The 21,316-nt window shown below is 39.5% G+C and overlaps 1 protein-coding gene across 12 annotated transcripts in view; it reads left to right on the top strand.

Annotated features, from left to right (window-relative positions):
• NEDD4L (NEDD4 like E3 ubiquitin protein ligase) overlaps positions 1 to 21,316 on the top strand; it is a 296,429-nt gene that overhangs the window by 211,979 nt on the left and 63,134 nt on the right. For 10 of the 12 annotated variants that reach the window (XM_075932622.1, XM_006116559.4, XM_006116558.4 and 7 more), the window contains 4 exons: positions 2,579 to 2,745; positions 10,110 to 10,242; positions 10,502 to 10,678; positions 19,264 to 19,338. In XM_075932622.1, coding sequence (XP_075788737.1) covers positions 2,579 to 2,745; positions 10,110 to 10,242; positions 10,502 to 10,678; positions 19,264 to 19,338 — 552 coding nt within the window. The remainder of the gene's footprint in view (positions 1 to 2,578; positions 2,746 to 10,109; positions 10,243 to 10,501; positions 10,679 to 19,263; positions 19,339 to 21,316) is intronic. The other 2 variants (XM_006116552.4, XM_025181406.2) reach the window with 1 other exon arrangement.

Below are 21,316 nucleotides of genomic sequence, written 5' to 3'. Positions count from 1 at the left end.
TTAGCACATTCATTATGCAAATTATGAATATGCAAACGAATTGTTACTGGTCTGCCAAAAGCCCCAGCACCCAGAGCTGCTGCAAACAATCAGCTTCAGTTCCACCAGCTCCCCACCCCTTAGAGCTCCTTCCTCCACACCAGACCTCCCCTATGTTAGCCTCTGTTTCCAGGGCCCCTGGCTGCCGTAGGGGGACATATTACAGGGCCACACAGCTTTCGCCCTGGCCACCAGAGGAGCAGCTGCCACAGCCATGAGGTTCTGGCCCCAGCCATTGGAGGAGTGGCCATATGGCTCTGGCTCTGGCAGCCAGCAGTTCGTGTACTGCTTGTCTATTGAATCCTTTTACCCCTTTCCTTTTCTGGAATCTGAGCATCATTGTACTTGGCTCAGTCAAGATCTTTACCTAATGTAAAGTGCATTCGAAAAAGAGAACTATGTTAGGATGCATAAAAAAGGGGATGGGGAATAGTACTGGAAACTAGGGATGTAAAATCCTAAATAATCAATTAACTGGTTAAACATTAGGTTAATCTAATGTTAAAAATGGTTAACCAACTAAGCAGAATTCCGAGTGGGAGACTGCTCCAGCCCTGCTGGAGTGGGTTCCTACCCCGGCCTTGTAGGACTGTCCCTCGACTGTCAGTTGTGCAGGACTGGATGCTGGCCCCACATGGGTGCTTGATGGGTCTGGAGCTAGGGATGTAAGCGACTAGTCGACTCTCAGATAAGCATAAGCTTTATTGGATAGTTGCGTAGTCCCTTGACTAGACGTTTCTCCTCCTAGCTGTCTTGCTGCCTCTGTCTAATGACGACTTTGGAGTAATTTTCGCACTTTGTGGCCCAATGAACATTTAATTATTTATACACCGTGAGAGAGCCTTGCATCAAATATCGTGTGGTTCAATGATTAGGGCACATACGGGAGAAATGGAAAACCCTAGTTCAAATCCTTTTTTCCTCTCAGGCCATTTCTCTCTTCCACTCCCCAGACCATTTTATGTGAATTCAGGCATGCAAAGATAGAGCACTACCACATTAGGCCCTGGAGGATAGGCCAAGGAATGCGTGTTTTGAAGATACTGTTGTGGCTTACATGTGAGCTAAGAGCTTGGGCACCTCGAGAGAGGAAGCTGCATGCATACTTACTAGTAGAAACTTAGTCACCTGGGAGGCTTTGATGCTGGAAACTCAGACACCTACCTAAAAATGCAGAGTAGGGGCACAACTGTGTAGGCTTTCGGGATCTCTATGGTTCTGAAAAGTTGATTTTTAGATGTCTAAAGTGGCAGTTAGGTACCTGAATCCTTCTGTGGAACTAGCCCCATCTTCCCAGCCAAAATATGGTTTTATATCTCTTTACTTCATGAAGTGGATCTCCTTCTGGCTCTCACAGGATCCCGATACTACAGGACTCTAAGGGTACATCTACACTCCACGCTTATTTTGAAATAAGTTATTCTGAAATAGTTATTCTGAAGTAGCTTATTTTGAAATAGCATATCTACACTGAAGGGAAGCCTCAAAATTAGTCCAAGGCAGGCTTTCCTAATGGGGATGTGCTATCTTGATTTAGAGCCGGAGGAGACACTGGGGAGGAATAACTTAGAAGAGCCTGGGTGAGGGGCTATTTCGAAATAGCAGCAGTAGAATGTCTACACACGTCTTATTTCGAAAGAGCTATTTTGGAATAGGCATTATTTCTCGTGAAATGAGGTTCACGGAAGTTGGAATAAGCAGTCTGTTGTTTCAAAATTATTTTGAAATAACAGAATGGCTGTGTAGACACTCGCATTATTTCAAAATAATGCTAGTTACCTTGAAATAACGTTGCAGCGTAGACGAACCCTGAATCGGAAGTGTCAGAAGGTGAGCGTCATCAACTCCAGTAGAAGTGAATAGGAGTGGAGTGCTCTTAGGCCTCATTTAGCAAAATTTAAGTGCCAGCATAACTGCACATGTGCAACTGGGAGTAAAAGTTGCATGCTAATGGTAAGAGGAGGTTTTTGGGTTCAAACGGTGATAGAATTTGGTGTATAGAATCTTGTACTGAGAATGAAGCACGATCAAAAAGAGCCCAAAATGAGAGCTAGTGATACAAGTGCAGGGCGTCATGCTAGGAGATGTTATTCTAGGATAGAGTCCTAAAAAAAAAAGTAATTTATTAAAGGGATAGGGAAGGGACAAACAATACAATATATGTTTTAATAAATTTTAACTTCCCAGCTTATCCCCTGCTTGGACAATTAGCTGGGCTAATTTCTGTTGAAAAATGAACTTATTGTAACGCCGTGATTGTTACATCTGTAGCGTCGTACAAAGTACTTGCTAACGTTGAAGTTGCATTAAGATAGTTTGAATAAATCCTATGATCTGAAAAGCTTATACTGACTTTCTTTTGTTTGCCAAGATATGAGATAATGTTGTGTAACAGTGGGGACAGGTTTTTGTCCCATTCTTAATTTTAATTCTTAATGCATCACTTCAGAAATGTTTAAATAGTAGAGAGCCCCCTAATTCACAGCATTTAACTTTTTTTGTTTAACTTAAATATTATAATTCTTATTTTATCCCTAAGCGTGCATGGGAGGTAGTTGATTCCAATGACTCATCATCTCATCATCAAGAGGAGTTACCGCCTCCTCCACTGCCTCCTGGATGGGAAGAAAAAGTGGACAATCTGGGTCGTACTTACTATGTCAACCACAACAACAGGACGACTCAGTGGCACCGACCAAGTTTAATGTAAGTATTGGAGCAGGACAGTAAACTGATGGGACGTGCAGTTTACGAGTACGGATGAAACTTCTATCCTACAGGTATTATTTTTATGATACAATGGATATCCCAAGCAGTAGGCTAAACAAATCTTAAAATGAGACCTGAAGACATTTAGGAAGTATGTTCATTTGTTGTTTTTTTACAATGACAGGTTTGTTGTAAATTTTGATGTTATCAGGTAATATAATCTTATCTGTGTGTGTGCATGTTCATAAAACACTCTTGATAGTTGACAAGTAAAGGCTGATGTCGTTCTCTCGGGAAACACAATTGTACTTCTTTAAAAAGTGGAATTCTCTTTTAAAAAAAAAAAAACTTGTAGCTAATGAAACACATACCTAGACCATTTTACTATTCTAGACAAATCTGGAGTTAATCAGAGTTTTAATATGAGGCCATTTTGAAGCATATACAAAATCTTAAACTCTTCAGCAGGTGTTCATTGCCACAAGAACATGGGCTCAGGAAAAAGAGGAATTTCTATATGTAATAGACCCAGTTTGAAACGAGGTGATTCCTTGAACACATAGGGCCTGATCCAGAATTCATAGAAATCGGTGGATGTCTTTCTAGTGACTGCAGTGGATGCTGGATCTAACTCAGAGACCATGTCCTGTATGTTGTAGGGATGTAAATGGTTAACCCGTTAACCAGTAAGCCTCCCCCTTAATGAGTGAGGCTTACCAGTTCAGGTTAATAGGTAGGGGCTGGAGCAGCTCTCTGCCCTGGAGCAGCCCTGCTTCCCCACCATAGGTTACACACTGGCTTTTCAGAAGCAGGACCAGCAGGGTTTGCTGGCAGTGCTCCCAAGGAGCCAGCTACAGAGCCCACAGCACAGCTTCCCCATGTATAAGCTTTGTACTGCAGAGCCCTAACGTGTAACCGCTAGGGTTTTCAGTGGTTACCAGATGTTCAGATGGTTACATCTTTTAATGACTCTTTACATCCCTAAAAGCGACAAGGGGTCCTGTGGCACCTTATAGACGAACAGATGTATTGGAGCATAAGCTTTCGTGGGCAAAGACTCACTTTGTCAGATGCATGCTTTCAGGTCTTTGCCCACGAAAGCTTATGCTCCAATACATCTGTTGGTCTATAAGGTGCCACAGGACTCCTTGTCGCTTTTGCAAATCCAGACTAACACGGCTACCCCTCTGATACTTTACATCCCTAATTTGTTGCTGAATGCCCTCAGCTCTTACTGGCTTTAGTGGACGTTAAGGATGTTCAGCATGACTGGATACATGGAAAGTGCTTATTACAAATATAGTATCCAATCCTGGCATGGGCTCACCTAAGTCACAGAAGTTAGACCACCTAGGTTAACAAAGCAGAGGGTAATATAGTTGAGCTTTCCATATACATGTTTTCTCTACAATAGAATTAATCCTAGAATCATAAGGCTCGAAGGGACCTTGAGAGGTCATCTAGTACAGTCCTCTGCACTCATGGAAGGCTAAGTATTGCCTAGTCTATCCCTGACAGGCATTTGTCTAACCTGCTCTTAAAAATCTCCATGCTTGAAGATTCAACAAACTCCCTAGGCGTAATTGAACAGAACTGGTTGTTGGTTGTTTTGCTGCTTCAGGATGCTGGTTTGTTTCCCAACTGATCAAAAAGAGGGAAGTGTTTTTTGTTTGCTTGTTTTTTACCCAGCCCAGAAAGTTTTTATAAAGGCAAGCAGATTTTCATTTTCATTGAACCTTGCTGTCAGAAGGTCTGTTTTTTTGTAATTAGTTACCGTATATTTCCACAGTAACCATTCAACCTATATCTCTGCTCAACATTTCTCATCATAATTTGTGTGTATATGACATTCCCCATGCAACTCAAAGTCACACATATGAAATATCCTCACATTAAAGGGCAGAATCTGACATGTACTAAAGTTGGAAGAGCTTTGGGGAAATCAACAGAAGGAAACAATGAAGCCAGCCTTAGGGAAGTTCTCTGGCTTGCCAGGTTAGATATTTACAGCAGCTTTGCTAAAACTGAAGGTCAGTCAGTCACCTCAAAAGCCTATTTTATTCAATAGGATGACCTCTCTTCTGAAAAACGTTTGTTGAGATCTTGAAGTAAAGAAGTGCTCTTTAGGTTACCAATCGATAGGAATATTCAAACTGCTATCTTATTTCTGTAATGTTCAGTTTTTCCCTTATTATAGATAGCATTTGAATTTGAGAGTCTAGCTTCATTACTGATGCATTTAGTGATCACTGTAGATTAATCCTAATAGTAAATTATAGATTTTTCTTAAAGGTGTTACAACATTTCAAGTCACGGACTTATAGTATGAAGCTTTCAGTGTTTTTATGTGTTGACAGCTTTTCTTGAAGCTCAGATATTATTTTGCAGTTGTGTTAACTATTGCAAGAATAAAGGGGTCACAAAAGGTATTGGGAGCTTTATGGTTATTGGAAAATGCATTATACAAAGAGATGTGTCTCCTTATGCGGGTTCAGGAGCTCACAGGTTTTCTTCACGTGCGGTCTTGGTGTCAAGATTTCCATTGTAGGCAAGTTATTTGTGTTTCCATATGCATATATAAAAAGTTTGAATATTATGTACATATATTCTAACTATATACCCTTATAATAGTTAACACAAATTGATCAACAAGGCTATTAGGAACATATTGCAGGTTATTGGGAGGTCTTATACAACAGACTTGTTCAGATTACAGGCAGTCCCCGACTTACGCGGATCCGACTTACGGAGAAAGCCCCGTTCGTAAGCTGCTCCGGTGCCCCTGGTCTGCTGGAGGCGCGGGGAACCGCCGCTGCTGCCGCTTCAGTCTGGGTGCCTGTGCTCTGGCAAAGCCTCAGAGGCGCGGGACCCCCCCGCGGCTGCGGCTTCAGTCCGGGTGCCTGTGGTCTGCTGGGGACCGTCCCCAGCAGACCACAGGCACCCAGACTGAAGCGGCAGCAGCGGCGGTTCCCCGCGCCTCTGAGGCTTTGCTCTAGCAAAGCCTCAGAGGCGCGGGACCCCCCCGCGGCTGCGGCTTCAGTCCGGGAGCCTGTGGTCTGCTGGGGGGGGGGGGGCGCAGCTAGTGTCCTCCCCCCCCCGCCCCCAGCAGACCAGGCTTTTGTTTTGGACTCTGGGGCAGAGCAGCTGGGGCACTGCCGATTGGTCCTGCAGCGCCCGCTCTGGGCACTACTGGACCAACCTGGCAGCACCCCAGCTGCTCTGCCCCAGGCGTCCCCAAGTCAGCTTCTGCTGAAACTGACCAGCGCTGACTACAGGAAGCCCCAGGCAGAGTTGCTCTGCCCCGGGCTTCCTGGAATCAGCTGCTGATCAGTTTCAGCAGCAGCTGACTTGGGGACGCCTGGGGTTCTTAAGTTGATTCTGTATGTAAGTCAGAACTGGCGGTCAGTTTCAGCAGTGTCTGAATCTGGACGCCAGTTCCGACTTACATACAGATTCAACTTAAGAACAAACCTACAGTCCCTATCTTGTACGTAACCCGGGGACTGCCTGTATTTATTTGATAAGAGCATGCTTACAATAACAAGAATTGTAAAAGAGAAGAGAAATCTTCAGCATACCTATTAAGTTTAAATGAATCACTTTGCTAAGAGATTCTAATTTACATCAAGCTGTGTAATGTGTGTAATCTTTTCATACTGGTGGCCAAGGGTCTTTCGTGTTTTTAAATCTACATTTTTCATTATCACAAAATATGATAGACTTAAATTTAAATGCCATCCATCATTGAGTAAGATAAAATCATACATCTACATTTATTTTGCTCTTTAACATGTAAACTACTCCTTTTCCACAATAAGATAATTATTAAAGTAACATCTTTTGAATGTTAGTTTATATTTATTTTCATAATTATGTAAAGCCATGTTGTCTACATAACTTAAAACCCTACTGTTTATTTTAAGTTGCCTTAGACTTTAGATATGAATATTTTTATGCAAACGGTGACGCACAGATTATATATTTATTAAAAATAATAGTTTCAATAATTAATAACTATACCCTTTTATTCAATTCATTTTGCATTGCTTTAAAAACCAACTAATGTAATGGAATTTTGGATGTGTTATACTGAATGTTGGGACTGTACTCAGTTGTCTAACAGTGGAATTGTCAGACAAACATGTTTTCATTTTTTGAGTACAGGTTTGGCTGATAGAGCTAATTGGGTAGATGTAATGTATGAAGGTTTTTTTAAGGCATTGGCTTTAGCACTGCACAAAAAGCTAATTAAAAATTAGCACAATACATTCTCAATAAGAATGGAAACGGCACAGAAGAAAGTCACAAAAAGTATTGAAGCAAAATACAGGACTATGTAGCACTTTAAAGACTAACAAGATCTAATAAACCATCTTGTTAGTCTTTAAAGTGCTATATAGTCCTGTATTTTGCTTCAGCTACACCACAGTAACACAGCTACATTTCTATCACAAAAATTATTGGCAATCTGGAGAAAATGTCTGAGTGAGAGACTTAAAGAGCCTAATCTGTTTAGCTTATCAAAAAGATTGATTGATTGCAGCATATAGGGATCTTCATGGGGAGAAAATACTGGGCTTTAAAGTGCTCTTTATTCTTGAGAAGAAAGATAAATAATAGGAATGAAGGGCTGGTAGCTCAAGGAAGGGAGACAAATTTAAATTGGAAATGTAGCCACAAATCTTTATAATGGGTGATTAATCAGTGGAAAAGGGAAGCAGTGGATTCTTCCTCTCTTGATAGCTTTCATATCAAGAGTGGATGCCTTTCTGGAAGTTGTGCTTTATAATGGCTCCTTCTGGCCTTAAGCTCTTAAATCTATACAACAGAAGTAGGAAACATAGGGGCTTATGTGATTTCCAGTAGTATCCTCTCACTCACAGGTTAGTATTTCAAACACACCCTACTTGGATAATGAGGAAATGTGGTAATGAGAGTTTCAGGGTGTGGTTCTATGTGGCTTTTGAGACTGTAAATTGTAGCTGTTGAAGGTCATTGTTAGAACTGATAGAAATGTAGCCGTGTTAGTCTGGGGTAGTTGAAGCAAAATGCAGGACAATGTAGCACTTTAAAGATTAACAAGATGGTTTATTAGATGATGAGCTTTCGTGGGCCAGACCCACTTCCTCAGATCAAATAGTGGAAGAAAGTAGTCACAACCATATATTCCAAAGGATACAATTAAAAAAAATGAACAAATATGAAAAGGACAAATCACATTGCAGAACAGGAGGGGATGCGGGGGGGGGGGGGGGAGGAAGGAAGGTAAATGTCTGTGAATTGATGATATTAGAGGTAGGGAGAGTGGGATGTTTGTGAGTTAATGGTATTAGAGGTGATAATTGGGGAAACTATCTTGGTAATGGGTGAGATAGTTCAAGTGTTTGTTCATTCCTTGTTGGAGAGTGTCGAATTTTAACATGTCATTCATGTTAAAATTCGACACTTGCCAACAAGGACTTAACAAACATTTGAACTATCTCACCCATTACCAAGATAGTTTCCCCAATTATCACCTCTAATACCATTAACTCACAAACATCCCACTCTCCCTACCTCTAATATCATCAATTCACAGACACTTACCTTCCTTCCTCTCCCCCCCCCCCCCCCATCCCCTCCTGTTCTGCAATGTGATTTGTCCTTTTCATATTTGTTCATTTTTTTTAATTGTATCCTTTGGAATATATGGTTGTGACTACTTTCTTCCACTATTTGATCTGAGGAAGTGGGTCTGGCCCACGAAAGCTCATCATCTAATAAACCATCTTGTTAGTCTTTAAAGTGCTACATTGTCCTGCATTTTGCTTCATTGTTAGAACTGTGATTGTGTTAAGAAAAACCTTTGAAGGCTGCAATTTCAAGCCATCAGGGCCATAAATGCAGCTCCCCGTTACTCCCAAGATGCTCCCTGCCCCAGAGGTGTAGCAACTGGCTCTTGTGGGTCTGTGCCTGCTTGGGATTCCCTCATTCTAATGGGATCTCCAGAAGGGGAATTGTAGGTGGCTTTCACTCCCAACTACTTGCATTTCCCTTTTGGGGATTCCCCTGCAAGGGAATTACTATCTGACACTGAGCCAAAATACATTTCCTTTGTCCCCCTCTCTGCAGACCCTGGCTCAGGTAGCATGTTGAGAGTGGGGAGAAACTGCTAGAGTTCAATGTGATTAAATTACTTAATTTCTACTTCATGCAAAGGGGGCTGAGCAAGCAAGAAATCTACCCCAAAGTATTGATTGTGGCTTTTTGACCTTCCTGAAAACATTTAGTCTTCTACCAGTGTGAAATAAATTGTTGGTCTGAGGCCAGTTCTTTCTAAGGAGGCTTTCATATCACAAAATCTCTCAATAAATTACCCTCTTTTGTTGGCAGTCTCAATCAGAGAACTATGATTGACTTAAGCAGAGAGATGGAAGTTGTCTCCCCCCTCTTGTGATGGTTTCTCTTAGGTCAGGAAATAGTGCCCAATGGTGAGAGACCCACCACATTACCTGAAATAAGTATGCCTACAACTAAAGGCCCATTTCTTCAACCAAGGGGGTAGACCCATTTGACCCAGGCCACAAAATGAAGCAACAAATGGAAAAAGGAGAAATGGGAGTGAGATCCGAAATTTAGAAAATCAAGGTACTAGAAGGAGATGCTGAGCAGAGAACCCCAGGCAGGGTCACAGACGTGTTGTTGGATATTACCTAGAGGAATTCGCCCGGAAACATGGTCAGACAAGGAACTGGAAATAAGCAGTGCAGTCTCAGACGTTCTAGGAGGTGGCCTTATGACTATGATGGGCTACCTGCACCATTCAAGAATCTCAGCAGAGCGTGAAGGGGGATGGTGTATACCAGGCCCTTGTCTGCTCCCCCGGGGGGAGGCTTAGGACACCTGCAGAGATTCAGTACAGCACCCGCCAGAAGAACTCTGGGATTGTCTTTTGGCTAGGTCCCAAGAGAAGGGATTCTGGGTGTTGAACTGATGCCAGAGCATGAGCAGAAGTAGTTGGTTGGTCATGAGTGCCCACAATGGCCAATTGGAATATTCACTTGTGGGCTGCTCTCCCTGTTTTTATATATTTCAGTTTCTAATGTTGTTGTCCAAGTAGCTGCAGTGAGTACTCAAATCTATTATTCTATGTTTTAATTACACAGAAATCTTATGATTGACTTCTGGTTTTATTTGCTCAGGGCTAAGTGTTGCTCTGTTTAAATATACTTTGACAGAGGTCTGAGAAGAATCTTATGTGTCTTTTTAATGACTTATAGATGGACAGAGGATCTGGATTTACAATGGGGAAAATGTGTTAATTTAGCATTAATAGCTTCCCTGTTCTCCTCTCTCTCCTTATTCATTTCCACATTGTCCAGTGATGTTGCATCTGATTCGGACAACAACATCAGACAGATAAACCAAGAGGCAGCCCATAGGCGGTTTCGTTCCCGGAGACACATTAGTGAGGATTTGGAGCCTGAGCCTATGGAAAGTGGCGATGCTTCTGAAGTATGTAACATGAGTCTTGAAATCATTTCATCAGCATTAAGAAACTGTTCTATGGTGTTCTGAGAGTCCCTATAGGGAAGTTAAATCCCTTTAAATGGATGGTTTTTGATTGTAAGTTAATACACACCATTCACGGGACTGTTTTGACATGTTTTTTGAGGTAGCTGCCTGAGCCAAGGAAAAAAACTGAATGAGATCCTGTTTCTGAAGCTGTGCAGATTCACATTTCTAATTTTCCATAATCTTTTCCTTTTGTCAGCCCTGGGAAACCATTTCAGAGGAAGTGAGTATAAGTGGTGATTCCTTAAGCCTCTCATTGCCACCACCCCCAGCTTCTCCAGTGTCTCGGACCAGTCCTCTGGAGCTATCTGATGAACTGAACAGAAGACTTCAGGTCACTCCTGATTCCAATGGGGAACAATTTGCTTCTCTGATTGTAAGCAGTGTGTTCACTATATACATTATTGAACAAACCTGATATGGTCTGAATCATCCTTCTGTGTAGGTAGTAGTTGGAAAATTATTATGAATCCAGTCATATTTTACACTGGAGGGCTTGGATTCTTTTTTTAATAACTTCAATTTTCTCCCATAATTTAATTTTTAAGGTTGAACAAGAGCAAGAATGATTAAATATGCATGTATTTTAGAATGTGGAAGTTAAATCCTAGTGAAGAAATAGAAAGGAGCATAAACCAAAGAGGACTTTAAAGAACAGCTACACAGATTCAAAAGTAATAGCATGATTTTTTTTAAAACATCAGAAGCAGAAAGCCGGCTCAACAACCAGTGCGGCCAATGGATAATTGAGATGCTAACCAAGCACTCAAGGACAGTAAGGTCATTGTGGAGAAACTAAATGAATTATTTGCTTGCTGAGGATGTGAGGGAGATTCCCAAACCTGAGCCATACTTTTTAGGTGACAGCTCTGAGGAACTGTCTCAGATTGAGATGCCATTATAGGAGGCTTTGGAACAAAATGATAAACTGTAATAAGTCACCAGAACCAGATGGCATACACTCAAGAGTATTGAAGGAACTCAAATGTGAAATTTCAGTTAACTGTAACCTATTCTTGGAGTCATTGTGGCTCTTTCTCTGAGAACATCTACTCCATGTAAGGCAGCAGTCAAAAAAGCAAACAATGTTAAGAATCATTAAGAAAGGGATAAATAATAAGATAGAAAATATTGTATTGACACTATATAAATCTATGGTATGGCCTCAATCTTGAGTACTGTCTGCAGATGTGGTTGCCTCATCTTTTAAAAAAAAAAAAAAAAAAAAAAGAGAGAGAGAGAGATGGGAATTGGAAACAGTTCAAACTAGGCATATGGAATGGTTTCCATATGAGGAGAAATTAATAAAACTGGGATTTTTTAATCTTAGAAAAGAAGTAACTTAAGTGGAATATGCTTGAGGTCTATAAAATCATGACTGAAGCAGAGAAAGTAGATAAAGTGCTATGTGTGCCACCTTGTAACAAAAACTAGGGGTCACCAAATGAAATGAATAGGCAGCAGATATTCAATGAAAGAAAGCATTTCTTCACACAACACACAGTCAACCTGTGTAATTCTGTCAAAGGATGTTGTGAAGGCCAAGCTTATACAGAGTTAAAAAAAAGAACTAGATAAATTCATGGAGGACAGGTCCATCAATTGCTATTAGGTAGGATGGGCCAGGATGGTGTCCCTAGCCTCTGTTTGCCAGAAGCTGGGAATGAGTGATAAGGAATGGATTACTTGATTACCTGTTTTGTTCATTACCTATGGGATATCTGGCACTAGCCAATGTTGAAAGACAGGATACAGGGCTAGAGGGACCTTTGGTCTGATTCTGTATAACCATTCTTATGTATCTTCTAGACTGTTGTAGTGTTTTTAAAAACAGAACACTGGATAGTGCCACGATAATCCAAATTGTAGGCAGTAGACAAAATCCTATTTCTACTAAAGTTAATGGAAGTTTTGCCATTGACTTTATTGGAGCCAAGATTTCACCTAGTGTCTTTAAAAATATTTCTGTCTTGTAGCATATTTTTAATGCCACCTTTTAATTATTAAAACAGAATATTTTAAAAATCCTCTTTACTTTTTACTGTTCACTTTTTGCAGTTCAGTTAGAAATAGACTTGTCAGTTTTCCTGTCAAGTTCTGGCAAAATATCACAACGTTGAAATGAATTGCACATCACTGTGAACTGTTTATTTTGTTTTTCAGTGTGTGGTGGTTTGGTGTGGGTGTATGTATTAGAATTTTAAAACAAATAGGGAAATGCGTTTCTTGATATTGGGTTTCAGCAAATGCTAAATTTCAACTGAAAAGTTCCTTTGAATTTGATTTTACAGCTTGATGTTAGAATGTCACCACTCAAAGTACTAAAAATAACAAACTATGCTAATGTTACTTGAACAGGCTTATCAAGTTTCTCTTACATGAAAAAGAGCTTCCTCTATTTTGGTTTAATTTTTCAGTAATTTCTATTAAAATATTATCCTGGGATGAACATTTTTTGAAATCCTACTCCTGGAAATTATCTTAACTTTATAGCACTGCTACAGTAATGGTCATCTTTCAAATAAAATATTGATTCTGTGTATGTTTGTAATAGACGAACATAAGAACATAATACATACGAAAACAAATATTTGTAATGTATATAAAAACAAATGCTGTCTCTTAAATTGGAGCTTGGCAAAGCCCTCACAGTTTAAACTGGATCAAATATTTTGAAGGGCTTAAACAAAATGTTTAGCTGTGGGACCAGAACCTCAGAAAACCCCATCTTATTTTGTATAAGGTTCATACAGAGTAAGCCCATAAATGGTTTGACTTCCTTTATCAATGTAACAAAGAGATGCACAGCTGTTATCCTATGTATTTACACTAGGTTTATTAATAAACAAAAGTGATTTTATTAAGAAGGAAAAAGTAGGATTTAACTGGTAACAAATTATAACAGATCAAAGTGAAGCTTCGGGGGGTAGCCAAGTAGTCTGTACAGGATATACTTAAACATTAACAAATGGTTTGGTAGCACTTTATAGACTAACAAAACATGTAGCTGACCAGTCATCTGAAGAAGTGGGCTGTGCCCATGAAAGCTCATGTTACCATCCACATGTTTTGTTAGTCTATAAAGTGCTACCAGACTATTTGTTGTTTTTTTAAGGTCAAAGTGAGTTACTAAACACAATAGAACAAAACACACCAGCTAAGCTTTATACTCTAAGGGTGCATCTTCACAGCAGGGCTTAACTGTAAATAAGCTATGAAAATTGAGCTACAGCAATTGCGTAGCTTATTTTGAAATTGGGAATGTCTACACAGCACTTATTTTGAAATTGAGTACTCTTCCTCCGACTTGCCTTACTCCTTGTACAATAAGGGTTACAGGAGTCATAGTAAGAAGTCCTCCAGCCTGACAGCATTTCAAGATTATTTCAAAATAACTGCCTGCTGTGTAGACGCAGAATGTGTTATTTTAAAATAATTCTAGTTATTTTGAAATAATGTTGCTGTGTAGACATACCCTAAGAAACTTGTTACATGCAGTTTCTTACCCTAACAGTTCATCTTTTCTCTGAAGCTTCTCTTGGCCCTGATCCTTTCCTCTGTGCACGCTTAGGGTACGTCTATGCAGAAGGGCTAACGTTGAATTAAGCTGCACAACTTCAGCTATGTCGGTTGCATAGCTTAGGTCAAAATAGCGTGACTCGGCTTTTGACTTGCTTTACTTATCAAATGAGGGTTACCATGAGTAAGAAGTCCTCCAGCTCCACATATTTCAAAATAATGGCTTGCTATGTAGACACATGAGTTATTCTGAAATAATGCTGCGATGTAGACATACCCTTAGATGTTTCCAGCAGTCATCTGGGTGGTAAGCATCAGTATCCTGGCATCTGGCAGGCCCTATTGTTTGGTTTTCCTGTTTCTCTGTTACCAAAGGCAAGAATCCTTTGTGTTCAGTTAAACTTTTGACTCTTCCAGTGGAAAAGTACAGCCTCCAAAGTGGGTTCCAGCATGAGATGCCCTAGCCACATGTCTTGCCAGCACCATCCATAGTCCAAACTTATAGGAAGAACAAGATTATTCACAGATCATTGTCCTGAACACTGAGATGTTAAGTTCCTTGAGTACAACTAATGGCCCTCAGTTAGCACATTTAGATCAGTAAATGGGTTTATACTTTTATATTTCTGACGTCACATAAAGGAATGATACAGGCACACACATGGAATATACACATTCCACAGATTATTACTTTTAAGTTCCATGGAGTATTTTGCATAAAGTGTGTTTGAGTTATGTCATTCCTATTCATACGCATATTTTAACAAAGGCGATGCCACATTACACTTGTATAATCTGGTAGATTGATGATGTCATGGAGGATAAGTAATATGATTGCAAGTGTGGGACTGTTTTGTGTGTCTGATAAAATAAACAATGGTAAATATTTAATCAGTCATAGAAAACTGAATATATTGTTGTATATTGAATATAATAGCACATCTTATTGTAGTTCAGGAGATAAAAAGCCTAAATTTGAGAGAAGTTCTAGTTAAGTATTTTACAAAGTTAAGTATATGTAAATTCTGCTCAGAGTCTGTTTGAATAGATGTCTTGTGGTGATTTGAATGTCAGCTACAGGCTACTTAAGCAGAGTCTGTAGCCCCAATCCGGAGCACGGGGCCTTTGTAGATATGCACTGATTTCATTGGGACTCCATGATGAGGACAGGAGACTAGCTATGGCTGAAAAAATTGTCTAAATCAAGGTGCATCAATAATAATTCATATCCCACATACAACGTATGTAGCAGCAAAATGAGTTTTTCTCTTTAAAAGTCTGATTTTTCACTTGTAATACAATTTTTGCTCTAATAGGTTTGAATCTTTTGAGGAAAGACTGGAGCTTGACACACCCCTTATTAACTAACTTTTTGTTCTTTAGTCGTATTTCCTTCGCACTTAGGAGTGTCAGTCTGAATCATTCTTCAAACAGGCCAGATAACTGTAGTTTAGCTATTCCATTTTTCATATATTGTTTGCCAGTTGTCCTCTGCATAGAATGTCTGAGAGATGAATTGTGCAAATAAACAGTCTAAAAATACCCAAGATCTATTTCTATAAAGAACCTGCAGTTTCATTCAGATGGTATCGAAAAGCAGTTCAGTAAGCAGCTGACATACGAAGAGTGCTTGTCAGCTAAATTAGTAGGCTTGCAACAGTTCTAGCTGATGCTAGAAAGAGAGAATATGGTTTCAAATTAGGGTTTTGAAACTCAGTGATTTTTCTTTCCATCTTATGGGATTCTCGTGAGTAGTAAAAAAAAATCATTGTCAATAAGCCTACTGCCTTGAATCTATAGTCCAGAGGCTAGCATGTGAAGCTAGTACATTATTTTATATTAGAAAGCTAGTGGTTTTTTTTAACATTGAGTCAGTATTATCCTGAGAACTCACCTTGTCAGCAGGTGTTGAGCCTGCCAGCTGTTGCTGAGACCTGGTTCATCATTGCAAGTGAATCTTTAACCCTATCCTATGCATGAGGAGATTGGAGTAGCTACCTGCAGAGCTAGGGGATTAGGCAAAACAATTCTTGAAAAGGAACCTTGGCAGCAGCCAAAGCTGAAGGCTGTCTTTGTGTTTAATTTTGAGTGGTTCGTTTATAAAGCTACTTTCCCTGGCAGTAGCCTGTATTTTGACATAGAAAGGGAAGGCCACCTGTTCAGGCTTAGATTTCAATATAAAAAATTGAGTGGGACCAACTTTCATATTTGTAAAGGTCTAGCAAGGTGATTCTTTGGGTTCATCAGTAAACTAGTACAGTGCTTCTGAAACTGTGGGTGGGGACCCCAGTTTAATGGGGTCGCTAGGACTGGGTTAGGCTTGCCGAGGCCCTGTGTCGAAGCTTGAGGCTGACCATCCGGGGCTTAGCCCTGAGAGTTGCAGCTCAGATTACAGTATCTCTGCCTGCAGTTGAAGGCCTGGGGTTTTTGTTTTGGATCCTTCCACATGGGACAATGGGGCTTGGGCTGGCTCAGGCTTCAGTCTCCCATCTTGGAGTCATGAAGTGATTTTTGTCAGAAAGGGATTGTGGTGCAATGAAGTTTGAGGACCCCTGCAATAGTCCTGCCACTCATAATATCTCCAAAACGATACCTTTTTCAACTAAAAAGGCTATGATACTATGGAACCTTTTGAACCCTCAATCTCACTGCAGCACTGTAGCCCAAATCTGGAGGTTGAGGTCTATACATGTACAATGTAATCTCTAAGGGTATGCCTACACTACCCCGCTAGTTCGAACTAGCGGGGTAATGTATGCATACTGAACTTGCTAATGAAGCCCGGGATTTGAATTTCCCGGGCTTCATTAGCATAAAGCCGGCGCCGCCATTTTTAAAAGCCGGCTAGTGCGAACCCCGTGCCGCGCGGCTACACACGGCATGGGCTAGATAGTTCGAACTACGTAGCCATTCCGAACTATCTGTACACCTCGTTCCACGAGGCGTACAGATAGTTCGGAATAGCTAGCTAGTTCGAACTATCTAGCCCGTGCCGCGTGTAGCCGCACAGCACTGGGTTCGCACTAGCCGGCTTTTAAAAATGGTGGCACCGGCTTTATGCTAATGAAGCCCGGGAAATTCAAATCCCAGGCTTCATTAGCAAGTTCGGTATGCATACATTACCCCGCTAGTTCGAACTAGCGGGGTAGTGTAGACATACCCTAAGTAAGTTATGTCTACAACTATGTGGTCTCCATATTGTGAAGTTTTTGTAGTCCTTTTGTAGTCAAGTGTCTGGAGCCAGGAAATACAGTTCAGTTGTTTACCAGTATTACTTTCTGTCACACTTAGTATTGACCATGATCACAATTATACCATGAGTAAGGCCCTACTTCAGTGGCAGGATGATGGTCAAATAATTGTGGGCAAGACATAGATAATCTTGGAAAAGTAATAATGGACCTTTTATTAATTATGGCAATCTGGAAAAGTTGCAAAAGACCTATTTGTTTTAAAACAAATTGCTGGAACAATACAAAGACTCAAATACCATGTTATATCTACTATTTTTTAAAATAATTAGACATTATGCTGTAAGTATTACAGTCATTAAGGGGGAGAGGGGAGTGACCAGCCAAGTCCTACCCCTATCAGCTTGGTTAAATGGGATTCTTTTATACTAATAGGGAAACAAAGGTATGTTGCAAATCTCAAAATGTATGCAAAACTTTGGACTGTTCAAAATAAACTAAACCAAAAATGTGGTTGAAGTCTAGTATTGAAGAAGCCAGAATTTGCGCAGTTTTGCAAAATAAGTAGGGCCTTAATCATCAGCTTTATGATATTGCATGTTTTTCTTTAAGCGTTAGTTCGTTTTGCAGTAGTGGGAACCAGCATGTCGCAGTACATAAAGAGAGATTTAACTGCTACAACTGTCAAAATAGACTTTTTATGAAGACAGTAATCTTCATATTCACCTGGAAAGCTGGGTAATCCATCTGACAGTCTAATAAACTCAGATTTTATCTAAAAAATATAGGTAAGAGATGAACATAAGTTTTCCCCAGCATAAGAACTGGGCATGCTGTATATTGCCTTGTGGAGGTTTCCTTTCATTTGTGGTTCAGAAACCATGTGGGATGGAGGACATCTAAGATCACAGATGCTCTCCTGTTCTGACTACCAATAAAAACTTTGTGGTGGTCAGAGTAGGAGAGCATCTGTGATCTTTAATAAGTTCATACTCCGTTCCCTATCAGTCTTTTACCACTATGATTGTGGCATCTGCTGCTAGGCTGTTTTTTTGATAGGCGAGGACTGGGACATTTACCTGTCTGCAAATAAGAGTGTCTCTGTTTCCTCTAAACCCAATAGCCAGCTGTATTATATAGAAAAACCTGCTTTTTAACAGCGAGAGTGAGCAGTGCCCACAGGCGACTGAAGCACATGCCTGATAGTTATTAAATGTCTCTTTATCATACCATCTGTAATGTTGATTATGATTACAGTTACTGTAGTGATTGGTACAATATAAATAGGTATACAGAATGACAGAAGGCTAAGAGTAATATCTGTTCTGAGTTACATTTTGCTATTAGTTTCACTTCCATTACACTATGTCTGCACAACAGTGGAAGATGTGACTTGAAAGCAGGATAGACATACCCATACATGCTTGTTCTAGCTATTACACTGAGTATAACAGTAAAAAGGCATTGGCACAGGCTTCAATATGTGTTGAACAAGCTCACTGAGTACCCTGGTTATGTACTCTCTTTGCTAGTCCTCACTGAAGCCCTTGTCACCATGTCTTCACTGCTGTTATAGTGTGATAGCTAGATTAAAGCTAGCACAGATGTATCTATTCAGGTGGCAAACGATCATTTCTATTGCAGTGTGGATACAGTCAGTCTGTATACAGTGACACATAAAGGTGCTCTTCCTATTGCTGGCTTTTGAAAGTAGGAATTGATGCTGGGAAGTATGTTTGATGTTGCATTCATCCTTCCAACCCATAACCAGGGCATTCCCTGAGCTTTCAGCTGAAGTGGCATAGAAACAGATGGTCAGAAGCACCATGGGACTTTGACTTAGCATTTCATTTGGGGTCAGCTTTCCCACTTTGCTGCCAGTTACAAGACTGCTTAAACTGCTGTTTATTTTCCCAGAGAAGCTGCAGAGTAGACAGCTGTCTTCCCTCAAATTTTATCCATAAGGCAACCATAACTTTGTCTGTTAAATAACAGGACAAGATGTGTGGACAGCTTCTTTCTGTTCCCAGCCAGTTCAAAACAAGCCCAGGGTGAAATGCTGAGAATTTAAGAACATTTTGATTGTGATGCAAGGTTTTATAGAAATATAAAAGAGATAGTGATTACAGGGCGGCAAGCATGATTTATTTTGGACTGTGAGAACAATGTTGAAAAACAGAAATGAATTTGATAAAATGAAAATTTGTGTGTTTAATGCAATTCAATTTAGGAAGTTTCTCCTTTCTTTTAGCAGAGAGATCCTTCTTCAAGATTGAGATCTTGCAGTGTAACAGATGCGGTTGCTGATCAGTCTCACTTATCACTGGTAAACCAAAGTTAATTTTTATTTCTTCTGTATTTGATTTTATTTATACTGTGGTTCTGAATGGTACCTTTTCCTGTTGCAATGGCTTCCAAACATTTATATATAAGTGGTATGAATATGACTACCACTCAATAACTGATTCCAAAGTAAGGTTGTTTCATTGACCAATCCAGTAATGAGGTTATACTTGTCTTACAAAAAATTTAGTTAAGATGATTAAAGAGAGTGGATTAAATGGTGGGCCCCCTGAAATTGATCGAATTTTTGCCATGTACTTTACTGGGAGATATGATTAGAATTGGGCAAAATTGGTGACATTTTCATTTAATTTGAGAGATGGGAGGATTTTTTTGGAGAAAGGAAGAAATAGGGAGGAGTGTTAGAGTAAGCTAAGAAATTAACTAAATCCATTTGAACCGGAAAAGGCTTCATATCCCACTATATTTCTTAAATAGGAAAAGTATATTTGAGTTCTCTTTTTTGCTCCATAATTAGAATCCTGCTAATTCGTGGATGATATCTTTTTTTTTTTTTTTTTTTGCAATTTTGAATACAAATTTTGTATCCAGAACTCTGCAGATTTGCAGATATCTGTGGATCATATTTGGAAATGCAGATACTAATTTTGTATCTGAACAGGGCTCTATCCATAGATAAGTAGCTCTTTACTACTAATGTCCAGCAAGCTCTATATTGTTTTCAAGAGAATTGGGCAAAGTGGTAATGACACAGTTCAATTTACTTAAAATAAAATTGTATCAGATCAGCATTTGACTGTAGCTGTCCAGAATATTTAATAATGGATGACATTTCAACAAAACATTAACATTTCCTGTAGAAGTTTCTGCAGATATCTTTTGCCTGTTTTGCCAGAACTGTAAATATGGGCATATGAATGAAAAGAATCTTTAGACTTTTCCCTTTCAGTAAATTACAAAATATGAATAAATATAGTGCTTACGTTGTCATCATTTTTATTGTTAAATTGATATGATTGAACCATTGAATTTGAAATGACTGCTTTTTAAATAGAAACTTCTAGTTACATTAAACATTCAACAATTTTTTCCTGTTAGAATTGGTTAATTCAACATAAAGCTGGAGATTATGTAATGATTTGAAATATGACATTATGATACAGTGATTTTTCAATAATAGATGTTTCTGTAAGTATTTAATTAAATGTATGTAAAGTACTACGCAGCTATTTATTTACCATCCTGCACTAAAAATATTATGGCTCACACAAAAACGTACTTAAGCTATCTCTTCTTCCTACTCTCAGTGATTGGCTTCTGCTGGAATCTGCACCAGCAAGCTTCTGCTTTTTCCAATATTTTGATTCACTTGTTTGTGGGTTGTTCGAACTGATGTACGAAGTTAGGCTTTGTTATGGCTCTTCCTTTAATTTTGTTTTATCATGTTTACTAAATGAAGTTAGGTGCTCAGAACATCGGTATAAAAATAAGCATAACTTTAAAACTGGGACATACTTGATCTAAATAATCATCAGCCTCTTCTGGATTAACAATCATTTTTCTTCTAGTAACTAAATCCTTACTTTATTTCTAAATAAGCTGTCTGTCCTGGAACATACTGCTCCTTACTGAAAGCTTGGAACACCAATTTCTTTTTTTATCATTATTATTCTGACTTTCACAGAGCTGCACACTCACTGCTGGCCAGAAAATTGCCTCTTCATTTCTAAACGTCTGTGCTCTATGCTTGTAGAGCTGAAGATGTACAATTATTTTTATTTGGAAAAAGTAATTTTTTAAAAGACCTTACATTATAGTAAAGGTTCTGTCATTATCATAGCACTAGAGTCCTGCATCACGATCATTAGGCTAGTGCCTCAGTCTTTGAATGTATAAATGGCATGTTCTTCTGAGTTATCAGTGAATGATGGCTTCATTTTTCTTGCTGCTATCTTTTATTTAGCATTACCTGAGTCTAACTGATCACCATTGAAAAGTGT

This window comes from Pelodiscus sinensis, chromosome 6, assembly GCF_049634645.1.
Source record: "Pelodiscus sinensis isolate JC-2024 chromosome 6, ASM4963464v1, whole genome shotgun sequence".
NCBI classification, from domain to species: domain Eukaryota; kingdom Metazoa; phylum Chordata; order Testudines; family Trionychidae; genus Pelodiscus; species Pelodiscus sinensis.
Note: the sequence above shows the minus strand (reverse complement) of the source record. Positions and strands in the feature narration are given on the sequence as shown.